Here is a 16,031-nt window from a genome sequence, read left to right on the forward strand (position 1 = left end):
CGGCGACGCGGTCGAGGGAAGCGCAAACATACGCTTCTCCCGACCTCCGAGGCGGGGATGATCACGCCGCTCGCGGTGCTGCCGTCGGCGCGGCTAGCGCGGCTGTTGCAGCGGCCGCTACGCGCGCGCGAGCGCGCCCGAACCGTTCGCCACTTTCTTTCTCTCTTTTCTCTCTCTTCTTCTGACTTCACGTTCTCTCTCTTGCTCTCTTTCTTGCGTCATGTGACCGAGGTGCTGTTGAAGTAGGCGGCGCCCTCTGTCGGAGGTCGCAGAAAACGCTGGGCCAGAAACCGTTCTTATGTGGGCGAATTCTGTCGCCACAGGCCCTTCCTTCCCTTATGCGACGGAGATGATAGACTGGCGGTAAAAGACGGTAGGCGAGGACTACCTCCACCAATTTTAGCCGATCCGCTGAAAGGCTGCGTTCGTCGACGCAGAAGCGAGCTATCGCAGACGGACGAGGGCTTTTCGGGGGCGCATCAATATGAATTTTTGGAGGAGATACAAAAAAGAGGAGATGAACGAGGGAAACAGAAGCGTTGTTTGCTCTGGAAGTGGTGGCAGCAAGAATTCTCACTTTGATACACCGAACGGCAACATGTTTGCCAGTGCACTATAGATCGAGATCTCGGTTCTTTTCCTAGATATTACAAAGAGCGATCCGTCATGCCGATCGGAAGAGGTTTTTCATCCGTCCAAGCAAAAGAAAAATAAACCTGACAGAGTGTACTTTTCAAGAGAGTGTGTAGTTTTTTGTGTTGGAGAAAACAGCACATTGCATTATACTTCCTAGCTTGTAAGCCCAACCAAACTTCCATCATAATATTTTGCAGTACAAAAAAAATTAACTATTTTGTTATTTTTTTCTATTTTTTTCCCTCTTAGTGCGAACAAATCATCCTCTAATAACGGTCATCTTCCCTTTGCATTTACCATTAGGCATGCTCTTCAAGAGTGACGAAAAGCTGTCCGCGAATTCATCATAATTTGTTTAGAAATTCTGTTACCCATTATATTTTGCTATTAGAGGAGTGTGGCCTTAAACGAGACAGACATCGCATCTTGAACTTTCGAATCATCCACGCAACATTTACTAATTAAGCGCTTTATAAGCAAGCGCTCAAAGATCGCAGTTCAATATCCCTAAAAGCAACAGCGTTTTTCAAAAGGCTTGTTTCAAAAGGCGTGCCTGTAAAACAGCCTTTAAATACGAAAAAGGCCAAGATTCGGTTCATTACCGCTCAGAACTGGTTTCTTTCTAACGTGGTCACTTCAGGCTACTCGGAACTGTTTCAAGCAGTTCCTCGTTAAGCCGAAGAATACCTAGGCTGAACCGCCGGAAAGCTCGAAAGCAAGACGAAGAAAGCTTGGCTGTTTCAACAGCGGGAGAATAAACGCAAACGAGAGTTTTGAAAGGAACATAAGTAACTGGATAACGCGGATGTCACGAGCAAGCGTCGCTCGGCGCGCTCGCCTCGATAGTTAGTGGCCCTAATTGCTCCTCCAATTAGAGTTATACATCTTTAATGAACGACCGCCCAGCGGGACCTATACATAGGAACACGTCGCCACCGATGCGCTGTCGGAAACCGCGCGCGCCGCGAACCTATCCTCCGAACAGCATGAAAAAAATGGGCGCACATTGTAGGAACTACGCTGGCACGAAGAAGCCAAGAGAAAGATGCGGAAGTTTCCAATCTCCTCGTGTAATGACACCCAGTACTGCGGGCGCGGTGAGCATGAAAAGCTGGCAGGAAAGATAACAGCTAGTTGCATCCGAACACGACTGCGGTGAACTCCCTGCCGTTTGCGTGTACTAACAGACTTCGTTTGGATTTTTGTACGCACCTGATCACGAAAGTTCGTGCTCGTTTTTGATGAGAACGACGGAAACACGAGCCTAATCAGCTCCGTGGCCCCAGACGCAAGAACAGCCATGCTGTAAGATCAGCTTAGCCTGTGCTCGAGATTATTACATGAGAAGCCCAAACACGAAGTAGGGTATGCAATTATATGCGAAAGTGGCTAGAATGATGAGAGAAAATGCGAGACACAACGGCGAAAAATGACTAGAAAATTAAAAAACTTGGGGGCTAATCCATGCTACGCCTATAGACTACGTTATATATATATATATATATATATATTCCGTATCAGCGTTCATGATGATGATGCCCTCAGGCTTAATGGCACATACCCACGGCGAGGATCGGGCGGGGAGCATTGCGGATACAAACGTACTCGTTCTAAAATGAGTGTCTTTTCTTCGTCTTCAGTAATTATTCCACTTCAACTTCATCTCCCTGGCTCACATGGATAACCTTTTTGGAGTATGTGTACGTTTTCAGCGAGCTGTTGCGTCGGGCGGAGAAGCTCACTGGGCTACTATATGTTTATATGTGTTGTATTCGCAAGGAGAAAATAAACACGCTAATCAGAAAAAGTGTCTAGAGCAGAGCAGAAATCTACTTCCAACATGCGGAAAAGGAAAGAATTTATTGTGCACATCCAAGCTGATTTCGCTATGTTATTTGACACCCTAACACGTCGTTGGGGCCCACTCGGGGCACGTTTTGTTTTTTTCTATCATACCCACCAGTAGGCTTGTCCGTCTCTTACAAACGATATGAAAAAAGAAAATCATGTATAGTCCGAACACATAGATTGTCCGCATGACGAAAAATTTTTGCTTTAAAAGATGCATAGTCCGCGGACTAGAGTCCAGAAATTACGGTATGTGCACATGGACGCATGATTTAAATCCGGGCATCTAAGTGGCCTGTGTTCTCAAAAAGGTACAGTCGGAGATTCTCTTGTGATGGCAACATATAGCTTTCATCAGAACGACTGGCAGGCACCGAGTTGTACACTACATTAATAATAATAATAATAATTGGTTTTTGAGGAAAGGAAATGGCGCAGTATCTGTCTCGTATATCGTTGGACACCTGAACCGCGCCGTAAGGGAAGGGATAAAGGTGGGAATGAGAGAAGAAAGGAAGAAAGAGGTGCCGTAGTGGAGGGCTCCGGAATAATTTCGACCACCTGGGGATCTTTAACGTGCACTGACATCGCTCAACACACGGGCGCCTTAGCGTTTTTCCTCCATAAAAACGCAGCCGCCGCGGTCGGGTTCGAACCCGGGAACTCCGGATGTACACTACATTATGGTGCAGTTTCCATAGTAAGCCTGAAAAAAAAATGCAAAAGCCAGTTCTCTCGGTTGACTGAAGTGCTTCTTGAGCGCTTTCGTAAAATAGCCACTGGTTTTTTCAGCCGTCTAGATGCGCCGAGCCTGTGAAATTTAGTGCCCGAGGGTTTTTTTTTTTTGCTGTTTGATTTTCAATTATTTTCACTGTTAACCTTTTTGGTTGTTTCACTGTGTGCTGACTCGTGTCATGCTGCCAGCTGTTGTCAAATATGGGGGCAGTCGCCCCGTCAAGCTGCTCTTCGCAGCAGCTTTTTGCGGCTGCTCCTTTTTCTTGTACCGGGGGAAAAATAAACTCATTATTATTATTATTATTATTATTATTATTATTATTATTATTATTATTATTATTATTATTATTATTATTATTATTATTATTATTATTATTCGGAAATTTTAGCACGATACGAAATCGCGAAAAATTTGGCTCACGTAAAATAAGAACACTTACAACATTAATCTGGTTTTTCGGGTAATAAAATCAAATTAGCTTTAAATCTGAGCAAAGTGACCTGTGACATGATATGCTATTAAGAATTCTTTTCTTGTGAGATTGTACCTTTGAAAGGTATGAAATTCGGTATCTGTGCAGCACTACCAAGGGGTATTGTGCGCGGAACTCTATAGTTTCATCGACGTGACAAAAAAGTTTCATTGACCGGAATTGCCAACATCACTGCGTGGTTGCAGCTGTGCCGTTTGCGCGTATTCTTTCGTTAATTCACCTAACTTTTATTGTTTCCCTTAGAAAGGGGATGTACATGTTGGGAAGGGGAGCAAAGGCGATAAACGGCAAGGCGATAATGCTTAAAAGATACAAAAGTTCAAAACCGCTTTCGAGTAATTTGAATATGCTACCGAAAACGCCAGTGAAGACTTACTTCTTGAGTTTTTTCTAGGGGGTGGAGGATTGATTTAAGAGTCTCAATTCCAAATGAAATTGATCGACCGTTTAGTCAAGCACTGCCAGAAATCAGAACATTATAGCACACCGGGCAGCAGCATACGTATTACTGCCTTTATCTTGGGAGATTTATTGGTGTGAATAGAAATCAATTGATTTCTTTATCTTTTGGATAAAGGAGACGAATTTTATCTATCTCAAACCACCTGGGAAGCAGTGACAACCGTGCCACAACGTAAGAGTACAGCAGGTGTACCGCGCCGCGGCCCTGGCTGCGCGGTTATTTGTGACGGAAGAAAGCAGTCGACCTAGTTAACCTGAAAATATCTGAAACCATCTCCTATAACAATACAACGGAACAATTCTACGTATTTGAATGTGCGCTCTGTGCTCTCACGGTTGCAACTTCCGCGGATGCTCATCAATACGCGCATTTATGCTACTGCCAAGTGCGAACAAGGCCGCCACCAGCACCCCAAAATGGCGCAAGTGCAACACAAATTATTCAGGAACAATGCGTACACGTAGCGCCACTACGCAAATGTATATACCTGCAACACTTTGCGCGCGTTCTCTGCTATAAAAGTAAAGAAAAAACAGGAGGAACGCCACTTTCAAAGCATTGGCCGTTACGTTGCGCGTTGGCTTTGCGGGTTGAACATCCCGAGAACTTCCGCTCCAAAGTCATTTTCGGGCACCTGCGCAGGCTTTAACGTATAGTGACGTACCTGCCTTCCCCCACCCACTCTTCGCTTCCAGAGGGGAGAAACAGGACAAGGAAAAGAGCAGCAAGCGGCCTTTGTGTTCGCCTAAGGCAATTTGTTCTCGCTGCTGAATTCTTCATGAGACAGCTGTAAAGCGGGCCGAGGGAACTCTCTCTGAACACGGCATGGATGCGCAGAACTGAATAAAGTGGTATACAGGGACAAAGAGGGGAAAAAGCTAGGTGGCTACGTGCCTTCAGCATCAACCTCCGCGGCTATGGTTCGCCCCGAACGCGTTGGCGTGGATTAAGGATGAGCGGAGACCATGACCGGAGCAGGCAAGGAAGTGGGCAGTGTAGAGCAACTATACGGGGCACGTGCTCTTCTTTTATGTGCCCGCTATTACAAGAGGCCGTTTTGCTGCCGTAGCTAGTCTTAAGCACGAGGTTTGACGGAGGCCGACGGTGTGGTTATTGCGTTGTATGTGAATCCACTCATTCACATGTTATGGTGCGCACATACTAGCAAAAGTGCAGATGCTAGTCAGCTTAATGTGTTAGCCAGTCCACTGATGTGCGTACTTGAAATGAATGCTCGTTGGCTAGGCTACAGAGTTCTGTTCTGCAACATCAGTGAGGCCCAACAGCGTTCTCCGGAGAAATATACAGTGAGTTGTTAAATTGCATAGGATGCTTGTAGCCACGTCACAGACGTTTATTCAGAACAGCCACTACAGCACACGTTTTTTTTTTCTCATTTCGGCGCTCATTAAAGAGCTCTACACGGAGGTGTTCGAAATTAGTTCAGAATTTACTACTTTGTCATCGACTGCAATTTGCAGCTCTTAGACGCGAGGATGCATCATTTTGCCCTCGCAGCTTTATCGGTCACTTTCTGGCACTTGCATCTGTGAGAAAGATTAGAGAGAATAAACTTCGAGAATTTGTTTTACTGACTTCCCCATGATTACGAGGGACAAGCGCAGTTTGTCACTGCAGCTTTATCAGTCCCTTTCTGGCAAGTGAAGTCGTGAGAAAGATGAATGGGAATAAGGTTTGAGCATCCATTGAGCATTAAAGTCCTTCCTCCTCCTCCTCCTCCTCCTCCTCCTCCTCCTCCTCCTCCTCCTCCTCCTCCTCCTCCTCCTCCATATACTGACTTCTCCATGTGGGAAAAGCAGAGTTTTTTTTCTGTTTTCTAACGAATTTTCGTCTTGGAGTATAATACACGAAAGTCATCCTCAAATTTAGCGAAGAAATAGGCAAAAAATTCGCAATTTTGTAGAGAAACTTTGTTTGCCTTCGTATTTCTCACGGCTGTACATGCCGGGCTCAGTTACACAGCTCGCAAGCACTGCAGCAATGCTGGGAGATGGAACAGGAGGAGGAGGAGGGAGGGCAAGAAAGCCTTTTTAAGGACGCAAGTCCAGCACATTTTTTGTTGTTGTTGTTTTAAAGCACATGTCGACCAAGAACACTGCGATGAACCAGCGTTTGTCTCTTTCATGTTTCACTGAAGCTGGTCTTTATAAAGCCTCGCTCATTTGCCGGCACTTGGTGTGTGCATATTAGTGTGCCCACGTTTACGTTTCACTGGCGGTCTCTGCAGGTTTTGTAGCGAAAAAGTGGTAGGGTTTTAACGTAGTTAAACCGAGTAGACGTGCAAAAGCATGTGTTTAGCCTGGTTGGCTCATGGTTTTTGCTTTGCTGGGTCGTCGGCACGTCTCGCGACGATATCAGACTGAGGTTAAGCTCTGACCGAGGTTAAGCTGATCTGATCTGTTCGCGCCGCAGATGTAAGTTGATGGAGACGACGATGTGTAATTAACAGCGCGAGAGTGTGTTGCAGTTTAACACGAGGCGTGATTGGCTGCGGCGACAGAATAGTACTCTCGTGCAGTGGCCAGCGAAGCTGATCTGTTTGCGCCTCCGCGGGTTCGAAACCCAGCCGCGGAAATATTTATCTTATTTCTGCACCCTCAAGGTCAGGGACGAAACAAGATTCTTGGTTGGGTTTGACCGCGTGAAGTAGGGCTTTCGCGCCTAAAACGCCCTTTGATTTGCGACGATATAAAACCAAACAAGGTGATACATACTGAGCCATGCAAGTGATATGACACCAAGTATACCTCGGCGCAGAGTGCACTCAGAGTGGCATCTCTCGAACGCATGCAAAGCGTATTCACAACCTTCGTATAGGATTTCGGATTTCGTAAAGGTTATGGTGTCATGGAAGCGCACGTCTACAGAGAGCAAGCATGCACAGGGACAAGCACTTTTTGATTAGCACCTTGCAAGCCCCTGGACGATATGGTTGCCCAGCGAGGTATTACTTTAGAAATCTTAATAAGCGATTATATGCGACGTGATAACCCTCCAGGTGCGTCACGCACGCCCATTCAACCAAAAAAAAAGGCGATTATTTACCAAGAAAGGAATATAAATGGCGAGTATTCGTGCGAGAGGCTAGATCGCTAGAATAGTACTGCGCGCTAAAGTAACACTGCGCGCGACAAAGCGAGGTACGTGTCTTGTGGCTTGGAGTTTTTTTTTTTTTTTGCAACGTTGTGGACTAATAGCCGGTTTCAGAGCACAGAAGAAGCCCGGTTTATTTATGACGAACTTAAGTCGTGCTTAACGCCTCGAACTGAAGCACTGTAGTGCAAAAAGTAAATTTGTTTCGTTGACTCTGATTTTATCGGCTCAAGAAAAGAATTCCGCGACGAGAAAACTGAGAGGCGACTGCAAGCGACCGAGCAATACTATGCTACAATAGCGATATTAGGTGCTCAAAAATTTAGCTCGATGTTCCTTTGACAAATAAGACTTCGAAGAGATTCCATATTGGGCCGAGTGAAGTATAACCTGCGTGTCAGGGTGATGAAGTTAAATGAGTGTTCGTCAGGAACTCGGAGCTTTCGAAACCGAAATTTCGCTTCTTTATTTATACATGCTGCAGCCTCGCACGAGGCTATGGAAGGCCTCAGCAGAGCAATCGCATGCTCTGCCCATCTGTCTTCGGCAAGATAAATTAAGGCGCCCTCAGGGAATGCGCCGGGAAGAAGAAATGGAGGCGACCTCCCCGACATTGAGATCGAACGCAATGTGTCACGGCCGGCTGTGGAGTTATTGACAAACGCTGCTCGTTTCGCTCAAAATTAAGCTGTCATGGGCACGTTTCATGCTTAACGCGTTAGTAGATGCTTTTATTATTCATGCTATCCCGACCTCCCTTGGTAAAAGCTTGTTTTCGCAAGTCTTGTACTGATTACGCGTACAAATGGGAAATGATGATCGTTTGAGGGAACTTGTTGCCCTCTTTCCAGCAAGCTCAACAACAACAACAACAACAACAAAAATGCTAACCCTATTACATGGTGGCTCCCAGTTTCCAAATTCGAAAGAGATTAAATAGGATTTCCCCAAGCGTGAACAATGGCATGCGAATGGGCCGGCCCTTATCTCTTCGAGTGTTTTAACAAGAATTTCGAACAGGGACCCAAGCGCCGTGGCTCGGGCGGGGGCCATGCCGATCTCAACCACAGCAATCGCATTTCGGTGCAGGCGAAATGCAAAAAGGCCCGTGTCCTGAGACCTTGGTGCGTGTTAAAGAGCCCCAGCTGTGGTCGAAATTAATTTGGAGCCCTCCACTGCAGCCCGCTTTCTAGCCGCAGCCCACAGTGCTTGCTTGATTATCACGCCTTCTAGCTGGGCTTGTTGTACGTGCTGCCAACATTAGCGAAATGTTTAATAAAATCAAATTGATGAATCAGCAGAGCCAGACAACCTACTTTCCAGAAAGCGTGTCGGCTAAATCGGCCATATAGGAGGAAGGCTTCACGCCTTCTTCTAAAGCACCTTTAAGAATCTGATCTGGACTCCAGATTGCGATAACAGCGGTTGATGACTATTCTGGGCCATTGTGCGCGTGGCGCCGTAGATCTGTGAGGTCCCAGTTCTGCACCTCCAATTCTTAAGCTTATTTAATATCTAAGTGTCTCTGCGATGGAGTATTTGCCGGCACAAAAGTCGCACCAATAACCTCACCAGTACCTTCAACCTCAACCTCAACCTTATGCTTTCCTACCATTTTATGCTTTCGCCTCTTTCCGCTGCTTTCTAAGCAGTATAACAATTTGTGCCAACGTGTTTGATTCAAGTTGTTCTTCAGACCTGCAGCTACAAGCCTTGATTGAAAGGAAACTATGCTTGTGCTTGTTAAGACTGAAGCGCTCCTAAACGTCTTATGCAGGCGGCACAAGCCCAGCCTTGCAAACAAGTTGATTTAATCGTCTCAGCTGGGTACGCCGTTCCGCTTACAGTCGTCTAGATGCGGTAAAGCGGCCGAGAGAGCCGTTGTACTGGCCAATCCATAGTAACGCTTAAAGAAGTACACGAAAAACCAGATAGGAAAAAAAAATGCTGCTATAGTCACGTCTCTTTGCAGCAGTGATGTCCCGACGCAGAAGCAGTCGTGACGAGAATACAAAACGCACTCCCTGAAAAACGGCGTCGCAAGGCCCATCTTCCGCAACTGACGAAGAAGAACGGGACGGCGTATTACAGCAGCCCAGCCCAACTCACACAGTCGACAGGCATCGCGACGTTATACAGGAGAGGCGTACTGTATACGGCAGGATACCCGCAGGTGCCTCTATTTGCATTCGCAGCTGCTGCCGTCACGTTTTCTCGTGCTGTACCAGCGCTTTATACGCAGTTCAACAGCGTAAACACAGCCGTCTTGTTTGTTAACCCCGTCCTCTGTTCTCTTTTATTTCTCCACTAGTGCGGAAACATCAGAGTATGTCGGTTTTGAATTAAAGCCACCAGTTTTCGAACCCAACCTTTTTACGTACTTTTTCAAGCCACACCATTGTGCTGCAGCAGAATATATAGGTAGCTTCAGTTCGGTTGTTTTTGGGTTTCGGGCCATATCTCCTATTGTTTTTTTTTTCTTTTTCTCGGCTTCCTTCGCTTTGCTGCCACTACCTCTAACTCCAGCCCCTTTTCCTGTCTTCTTTTCTTCATTCGCTATCAACGGTTTAGTAAACTTCGTACCCTTCGCCATGGACTCGGACTACTGGCCAGAGTTATATTCACACAACAATAGCTGCGCAGGGAATTTTTTCCGGCATCGAGACAGAATACTGCCGCCTATACACAGCTAACTAAAGAGCAGGGCAGGGCACGGTAAGGCATATATAGAGCCATGCTTTGCTATACAGTAAGACACGACTCTCACTTTGTCTCGAAGAAGGCCCAGAAGTCACTTTTTTTGTCTTCGTTTTTCCAATTTCCCTTTAAATGTGCCCTCTTTATTCCTTTGCGCTCACTCCCTTTAAGGAAGAAAGGCGCTGCGCCCCCTCTAGCGGTCATTACAACACTCACTCTGCCCAGTTTTCTTCTTGTTTCTTTTTCATCGTTCGCGGTTAATAACCGTAATAATAACCCCAATAAACGTGCGCTCACTGACCAAGGGTCCGTGCACTTGTACCAGTACCAGTCCAACCGCGACCACTTGGTTTCCTCGTAAGAAGATACTCGGAAAACGTGAACAATTCATCCATGTCTTCCGACGGTGTCCGACCCCATAAATTCGTACGAGGGGGGTTCTCGTGCAGTAGGTGAGCAAATAGAGCCATGGTTACAGGCTGGTTGCATACACGCAAAGTACAGGACATGGACACAGGTACACGGTAAGCCAATCATTTCGTCACCAGCATACCCAGCTTTCTTTGGCATTGCCAATTTGTATTTTTGAGAAAACTATACAATCCCGAGATATTCTGCCCTAACATAGTGGTTGCTATAGCGGGCTCTTCGTCCTCGCTGTAAAATCTTAACTATACAAAGTTTCCCGCGCTCAACTGACTAGCTCCGACGATCGTAGAAAATCAATAGTGTGTGTCGAGCATTCGAAATTCCCGCGCTGATTTTGTGCGTTCAGCGCCACGCTTGTTGTGGTGACAGCCGTACAAACTAAAAGCGCTTGTCCAGATTCCCTGGTCTTGGCGTGCTACTAATTTTTAGCAAAGGACCCGTCGCTGTGGCTCAGTGGCTATGGCGTTCGGCTACTGACTCCGAGATCCCGGCGTCAAATCCGCGGCATTTCCATACGGGTGACATGAAAAAGTGACCGCGCGCTATGCGATGTCAGTGCACGTTAAAGAGCCTCGGGAGGTCGAAATCAGCTTGGGGCTCTCAGCTACGGAGTCTCTCATAATCCACGTGCAGCTTGAAGCTGCTAAACCTCAGATATACACTGCGGCTACAGTGCGAAAAAAAAAAAATCTCCGGTTTAGGACCTGAAACGTCATTCTTTTATGGCATCAGCTATTATAGACAGAATACCGTTCACCACGCGATCTCGTGTTTGTCCTTCGCATGAAATGACTTCATCACGCAGAAAAGTTGCATGAATCTCATGGCCCCCAAGGCCCCCTAGCAAATGGCTGCGTCAACGCCCGTTCAAGTTTTGGAGCGAAGGCTCTACTCTTAGAGGTACAATTCAGTTTCGCCTGGCTTTGCGGGCTTGACCTTGAAACCCGACAAAGGTCAAACCAAGCACACATTCCCAAGACTAACAATGTACGACTATGCGACTTGCTGCGCATAGCCATTACATGCCTGTATGGTATGGTCGTAGCTTAATGACCAGCAACCACGTGACCGCGTGATGATCTTCGACCTTGAACTTTAGAGCTGAGAATCGCCTGATGCGACGTCATGCGATGACGTAGAAATGACGTCACACCATTCTTAGCTATGAATACCGCCGGATTTGCTTTTGGGCTCAGTGGTTAGAGCGCTCGACTACTGATCCGGAGTTCCCGGGTTCGAACCCGACCGCGGTGGCTGCGTTTTTATGGAGGAAAAACGCTAAGGTGCCCGTGTGCTGTGCGATGTCAGTGCACGTTAAAGATCCCCAGGTGGTCGAAATTATTCCGGAGCCCTCCACTACGGCACCTCCTTCTTCCTTTCTTCTTTCACTCCCTCCCTTATCCCTTCCCTTACGGCGCGGTTCAGGTGTCCAACGATATATGAGACAGATACTGCGCCATTTCCTTTCTCCAAAAACCAATTATTATTATTATTCGTCTACTAGGTTCAGCCGGGTTGAACCTCAGCAAATGTTTTCACCCTTTCACATTTGGTCAGCGGTTTGCTATCAGTTTTTTCGCATATCGAATGTCCAGCGGACGCGTACCCTTTGGTTACGCGTGACCGCGTCAAAAGGGATTGGCCACTTTACCTTGCGTCTCCGCGCTGTCGATGGCGGTGCGCTCTTCGTCCCCCACCGGGTCGCCAGATGAAGGGGTCGCTGCGCGCGACCGCCTGTTGTCGAAGCCCGCAGCGTATTCGTAGCCGGGTCCGCCCGCCGCCGCCGGCGATTCGACGCTGGCGCGGCTGGACGAGCGAGAATGCTGGACCACGATCTCGGTGACGGTGGTCACCTCAAACTCGACCACGCTCAGCGCGAGCATCGTAGCTGTCGAGTCCTCGCGCGACGGCTAAGCGCAGTAAACGGAAGGAAACATTTACGCGACGAGGCCAAACTAGCGCAATGAGCAGGTGTCTAGCGAGTCTCTATCATGCTGTATAGTGGTGGCGATTAAAGCGATCAAACCTTATGCGTTATTACCCAAGAACGAGTGAAATGGGACTAACTGCCGCACTTTAGTCCCTCGCGGCGAACATTTACTCTGCGGGGAGAGCAAATGGGGCTGACATACCTTTGCAATAAGCCTGTCAGGGAGTAATGGCTAGTGCTTGAGGGACTAATGGTGGTCGCAACGTCCTTAGTCCACGAAAGGATTAACCCCTACGTCCTTCTACTCTCTTTTAGCTAAGAGTGCAGTTTGGAAGGGCACAGCATTCGCGCAGGAGATACAAACTCCTCGGCGCGAGGATACCTAACACGTCACCTTTGCGCGAACCCGGAAAAGATGCATAGTATGCGTTACGGTGAGTCGATCCTTAAGCACCTTTGAGAGTGTCGGAATTGGGGTGTTGTTGGGCCTGACAGAAACCTGCTTCTCAGTTTGCTGTGGCGGGAAGACAGATCGTATGCAGTAAACCGCACACGTTGCTTCGCGTTTTTAAGAGTTCGCAGAAAGCTCCAGCCCGAACTCTTTGGAACGGTTCTTTCTTTGAAGCGGGGCGAGATTGTTTTGTGCAGACTTGCCAGCTGTCGCCTTTGACAAAGTTGTTTTTTTTTTTTACAGTACAGCCGGTGAGAAAACTTTTGCGACGCCGACTGTCAGTGAAGTGCGTCGCTTACACGCCCTAGGGTCGCTGTTATCCTAAAGAATTAAGGATAGCGCAACGCTAAAGACTAGTAAAGGCTTAGGGGCCAAATTCTTGCTTACATCCTGCCGGCGACGCTTAAGGATTGGAGAATGACGATTCCCCTGTAGTCAGTGATAAGCTCTCGACCTTCGCATGAGAAAAATTGCGGTTAATTCGGTCACCCAGGTTAATGTCGTGGCTTCTGGTAAACTTAGATGAATGCTTGCGAAACTGTGTGCCGTAGCTGGTAGGCCTAGTTTGCCGACAATGGAACCAACGTGCCACGTCTAGAGAGTGGCAGTGGGCGTCGTAGTCTTTCCTGTCATGCGAAGGTAAAGCGCATTTGCATAGATTTCACCTAAAGTCCTGTACTCTTCGTCGCATAACCTACGGGTCTTTGGGCCGATGACGTAATACAGCAAGCAGCGTCATGGACCTCCTCCACTATGACTGCTCTCCCTTCGCGTTCCCACGCGATGGACGCGTTTTAACTGAGCAATGAAGTTAAAAACACAACGGCGCCAAGTTATGTTGTCTCGCCAGTAAAGCAGTTCGATATCTCAGAAAGGTGCTGACAGAGTCACCATTCTGCGCGTGGCACTCGTGAAAAAAGGAAGAAAAAAAAAGGAGAACGCTCGCCCGAAGTGCTTGAGTTAAAGTCGGCTCCGAAGGTTGCCGCATTCCGGCCAGGCCAGCGTTTTATAGCTACGCGTATATCTCTTTTCCTCCTGAACCAAGGGCCGGCGGGAAAACATCGGCCGTCGACGAGAGGACGACTTCTTCGGGACTCAATGCGATGAAGAAGGAAAAAATAAAGTCATGTAAGGCGACTAGAAACTAGATAAAAATAAATGACACTGAGAAAGGTACAAAAAAGTGTGAGGTAAGCTGTCCCCTTGAAATACTGCCTCACTCCTGCGAGTTTCGGCGGGAGCCGTCATAAATTCCCGTTCGTAAAGTTAATTCGCGGCTCTGGTCCCCTTGCCGTGCACTCTGCCATGCAGGGTATATAGGTAGACTGTTCGCCGGTAGCAGCCGCGTCTTCTGGCTTTGCTGGGCTCCGGGCTCTGGAGCTTTACAGCTTGCCTTTTCTTTCTTTATTTATTTATTTACTCTTCTCCTCCCTACCTAGTCACTGCCTCGCGCGGCTTGTCTCGTACGAACCCACCGAGAGAGCTTCGCTTCCTATGCTGTTGCTCTTATCCGCAGACAGATCCGAAAGACTTCGCGCGACAAATATAGCCCTCTCGGGGTCAATGAACCCGCACCTGGCTCGTCGGTGGCGTCCCGAAACAGGCTCAACACTGAGACACGCGGGCACTACAAACACGGCTAGAGAATAAAAAGAAGGAAGAAAAGAGAGAAAGGTGAACAAAAAAAAAGGTGGAATAAATAATTTCGAAAAAAGGCGAGAGAATGGCGAAGAATGAGTTGGCACCCAAAAAAAAATAATAAAAAATGCGGCAGCAGCCCGCGAACGCTGCTGAAGAAGTGAAGGGTTGGTTGCCTCGCCGTGACAGGAGGCGAAATAGAAGCGGGACAGTGAGTGAGAGAGAGGGCGAATAAGAAGGGGTGGCACCCAAAATACACCTGAAAGCTTTTTTTTTTTCTAACGCTGCCACCGCCACCTCCGTAGCAACAAATAAGGAAGCTATAGGTGCGTCGGCGGCAGCGGGGCTCGAGCTTTCCTATAAACGGCAGACGACGCTACGACGGCCCAGAGCCGGCTTGGGCACGTGACAGAGACGAAACCGCGGTGGAGAAAACTAAACACAAGAAGGAGGAGAATCTGGGATGCGAGTCGGAAAGCTCTTCCACGTCCTGTTTTGCGTCCGCTGTTTCCATCTCCTCCTAGTGGTTGTTTTTGTTTACCTTTCTTTTGAGCCCCTCTCCCGAAGTACCTTCCTGGGTGACGCACTGCCTCTTGTGTATAGGATCTGCTCCGTCGCCTTTCTCAGCCCGGTTGTCGCCTACCGCGTATTGCGTTATAAGCTGTGTGAAATACCTACTGCCACCGAGGACTAACCGTAAGTTATGGCCTGACGTCACTAGAGCGCGAAGAAGAAGCAGCCAACGTGTCTCTCTCAGTGAGTCGAAAAGAAGGAAAAATATGATGATTTATGTTCTCAGAACGCACGTAAACATCGAGGCAGGTTTCTCTGTCTGTTGAGAAATTCAGATAAAGTTTTCGCTTTCAAACCGCGATACTCGGTCTGAATCCTTGCGTCAGGTCGCTGATGTCAAGTTTAAGCACCGTGTTTCAGACGCAGGTCAACGACCCCAACGACAACAGCCACCTGGTATCAGAAGAGCGGACTTAACAAGGCGGATTTCGTACACTGATTCGAACCATGCAACAAGTTGTGGATAATCCGGCAGGCTACGGTGTCACTACCTGCCCGTTATAGGAGGAATCTGGGCGGAAAGGCCGTATTTCTCTAGCTATAAGAGAGCAAGAGCCCGGCTCTAAGCGCACCGTTCTGTCCCGCAACTATCCGAAGTTAAGCTACATCGTTGACGCCGATGTCGTCGTCGCTGTCATCGACATAGGAACGCAGGTCTAGAGTGAGAGAAGCAAACAAAGCAAGCGATCGTACCCACCGTAACGCATATGCCTCTTACCGGTTACGCTTAAATCACGTCCTTCTCCTCATCCTGATTGCAAAAGCGACGAACGCCGGTCGCGAGCCGAGCGATCAGCGCCGCCTGTCAAAACGGCCGCAGCGGCGCGGACCAGCTCCCGCAGCGAAGAACGAACCGAGCGGCGGTGGCCGACGCAGATGCCCTGCGGATGCACTGCAGGCACTACTTCGCCGCTTTGCACGCCGGCAGTGCGGAAAAGCCGACGCAACAATCCCAAGGGGCGAGAGCGACGTGCACGTCACGAACGTTGAACCCGAACGACGCGGTTGCAAGTACGTACTACA

At 48.1% G+C, this 16,031-nt stretch overlaps 1 protein-coding gene across 9 annotated transcripts in view; it reads right to left on the bottom strand.

Moving 5' to 3' along the window:
* The window catches only part of Liprin-gamma (liprin protein kazrin), a 166,140-nt gene that overhangs the window by 141,517 nt on the left and 8,592 nt on the right, over positions 1-16,031 (bottom strand). For 4 of the 9 annotated variants that reach the window (XR_013312574.1, XR_013312573.1, XM_077654310.1 and 1 more), the window contains exon 1: positions 12,068-12,314. The exons of 1 other annotated variant lie outside the window; for it this stretch is intronic. Coding sequence is in view for 2 of the 8 variants with exons in the window: in XM_077654310.1 (XP_077510436.1) it covers positions 12,068-12,299 (232 nt within the window). In the remaining 6 variants the exon portion in view is untranslated. Of the gene's footprint in view, positions 124-12,067; positions 12,315-16,031 lie in introns of those variants that run through there. 4 more of the 9 variants (XR_013312576.1, XR_013312577.1, XR_013312578.1 and 1 more) reach the window with 4 other exon arrangements.

This window comes from Amblyomma americanum, chromosome 2 (genome assembly GCF_052857255.1).
Source record: "Amblyomma americanum isolate KBUSLIRL-KWMA chromosome 2, ASM5285725v1, whole genome shotgun sequence".
NCBI lineage: Eukaryota > Metazoa > Arthropoda > Arachnida > Ixodida > Ixodidae > Amblyomma > Amblyomma americanum.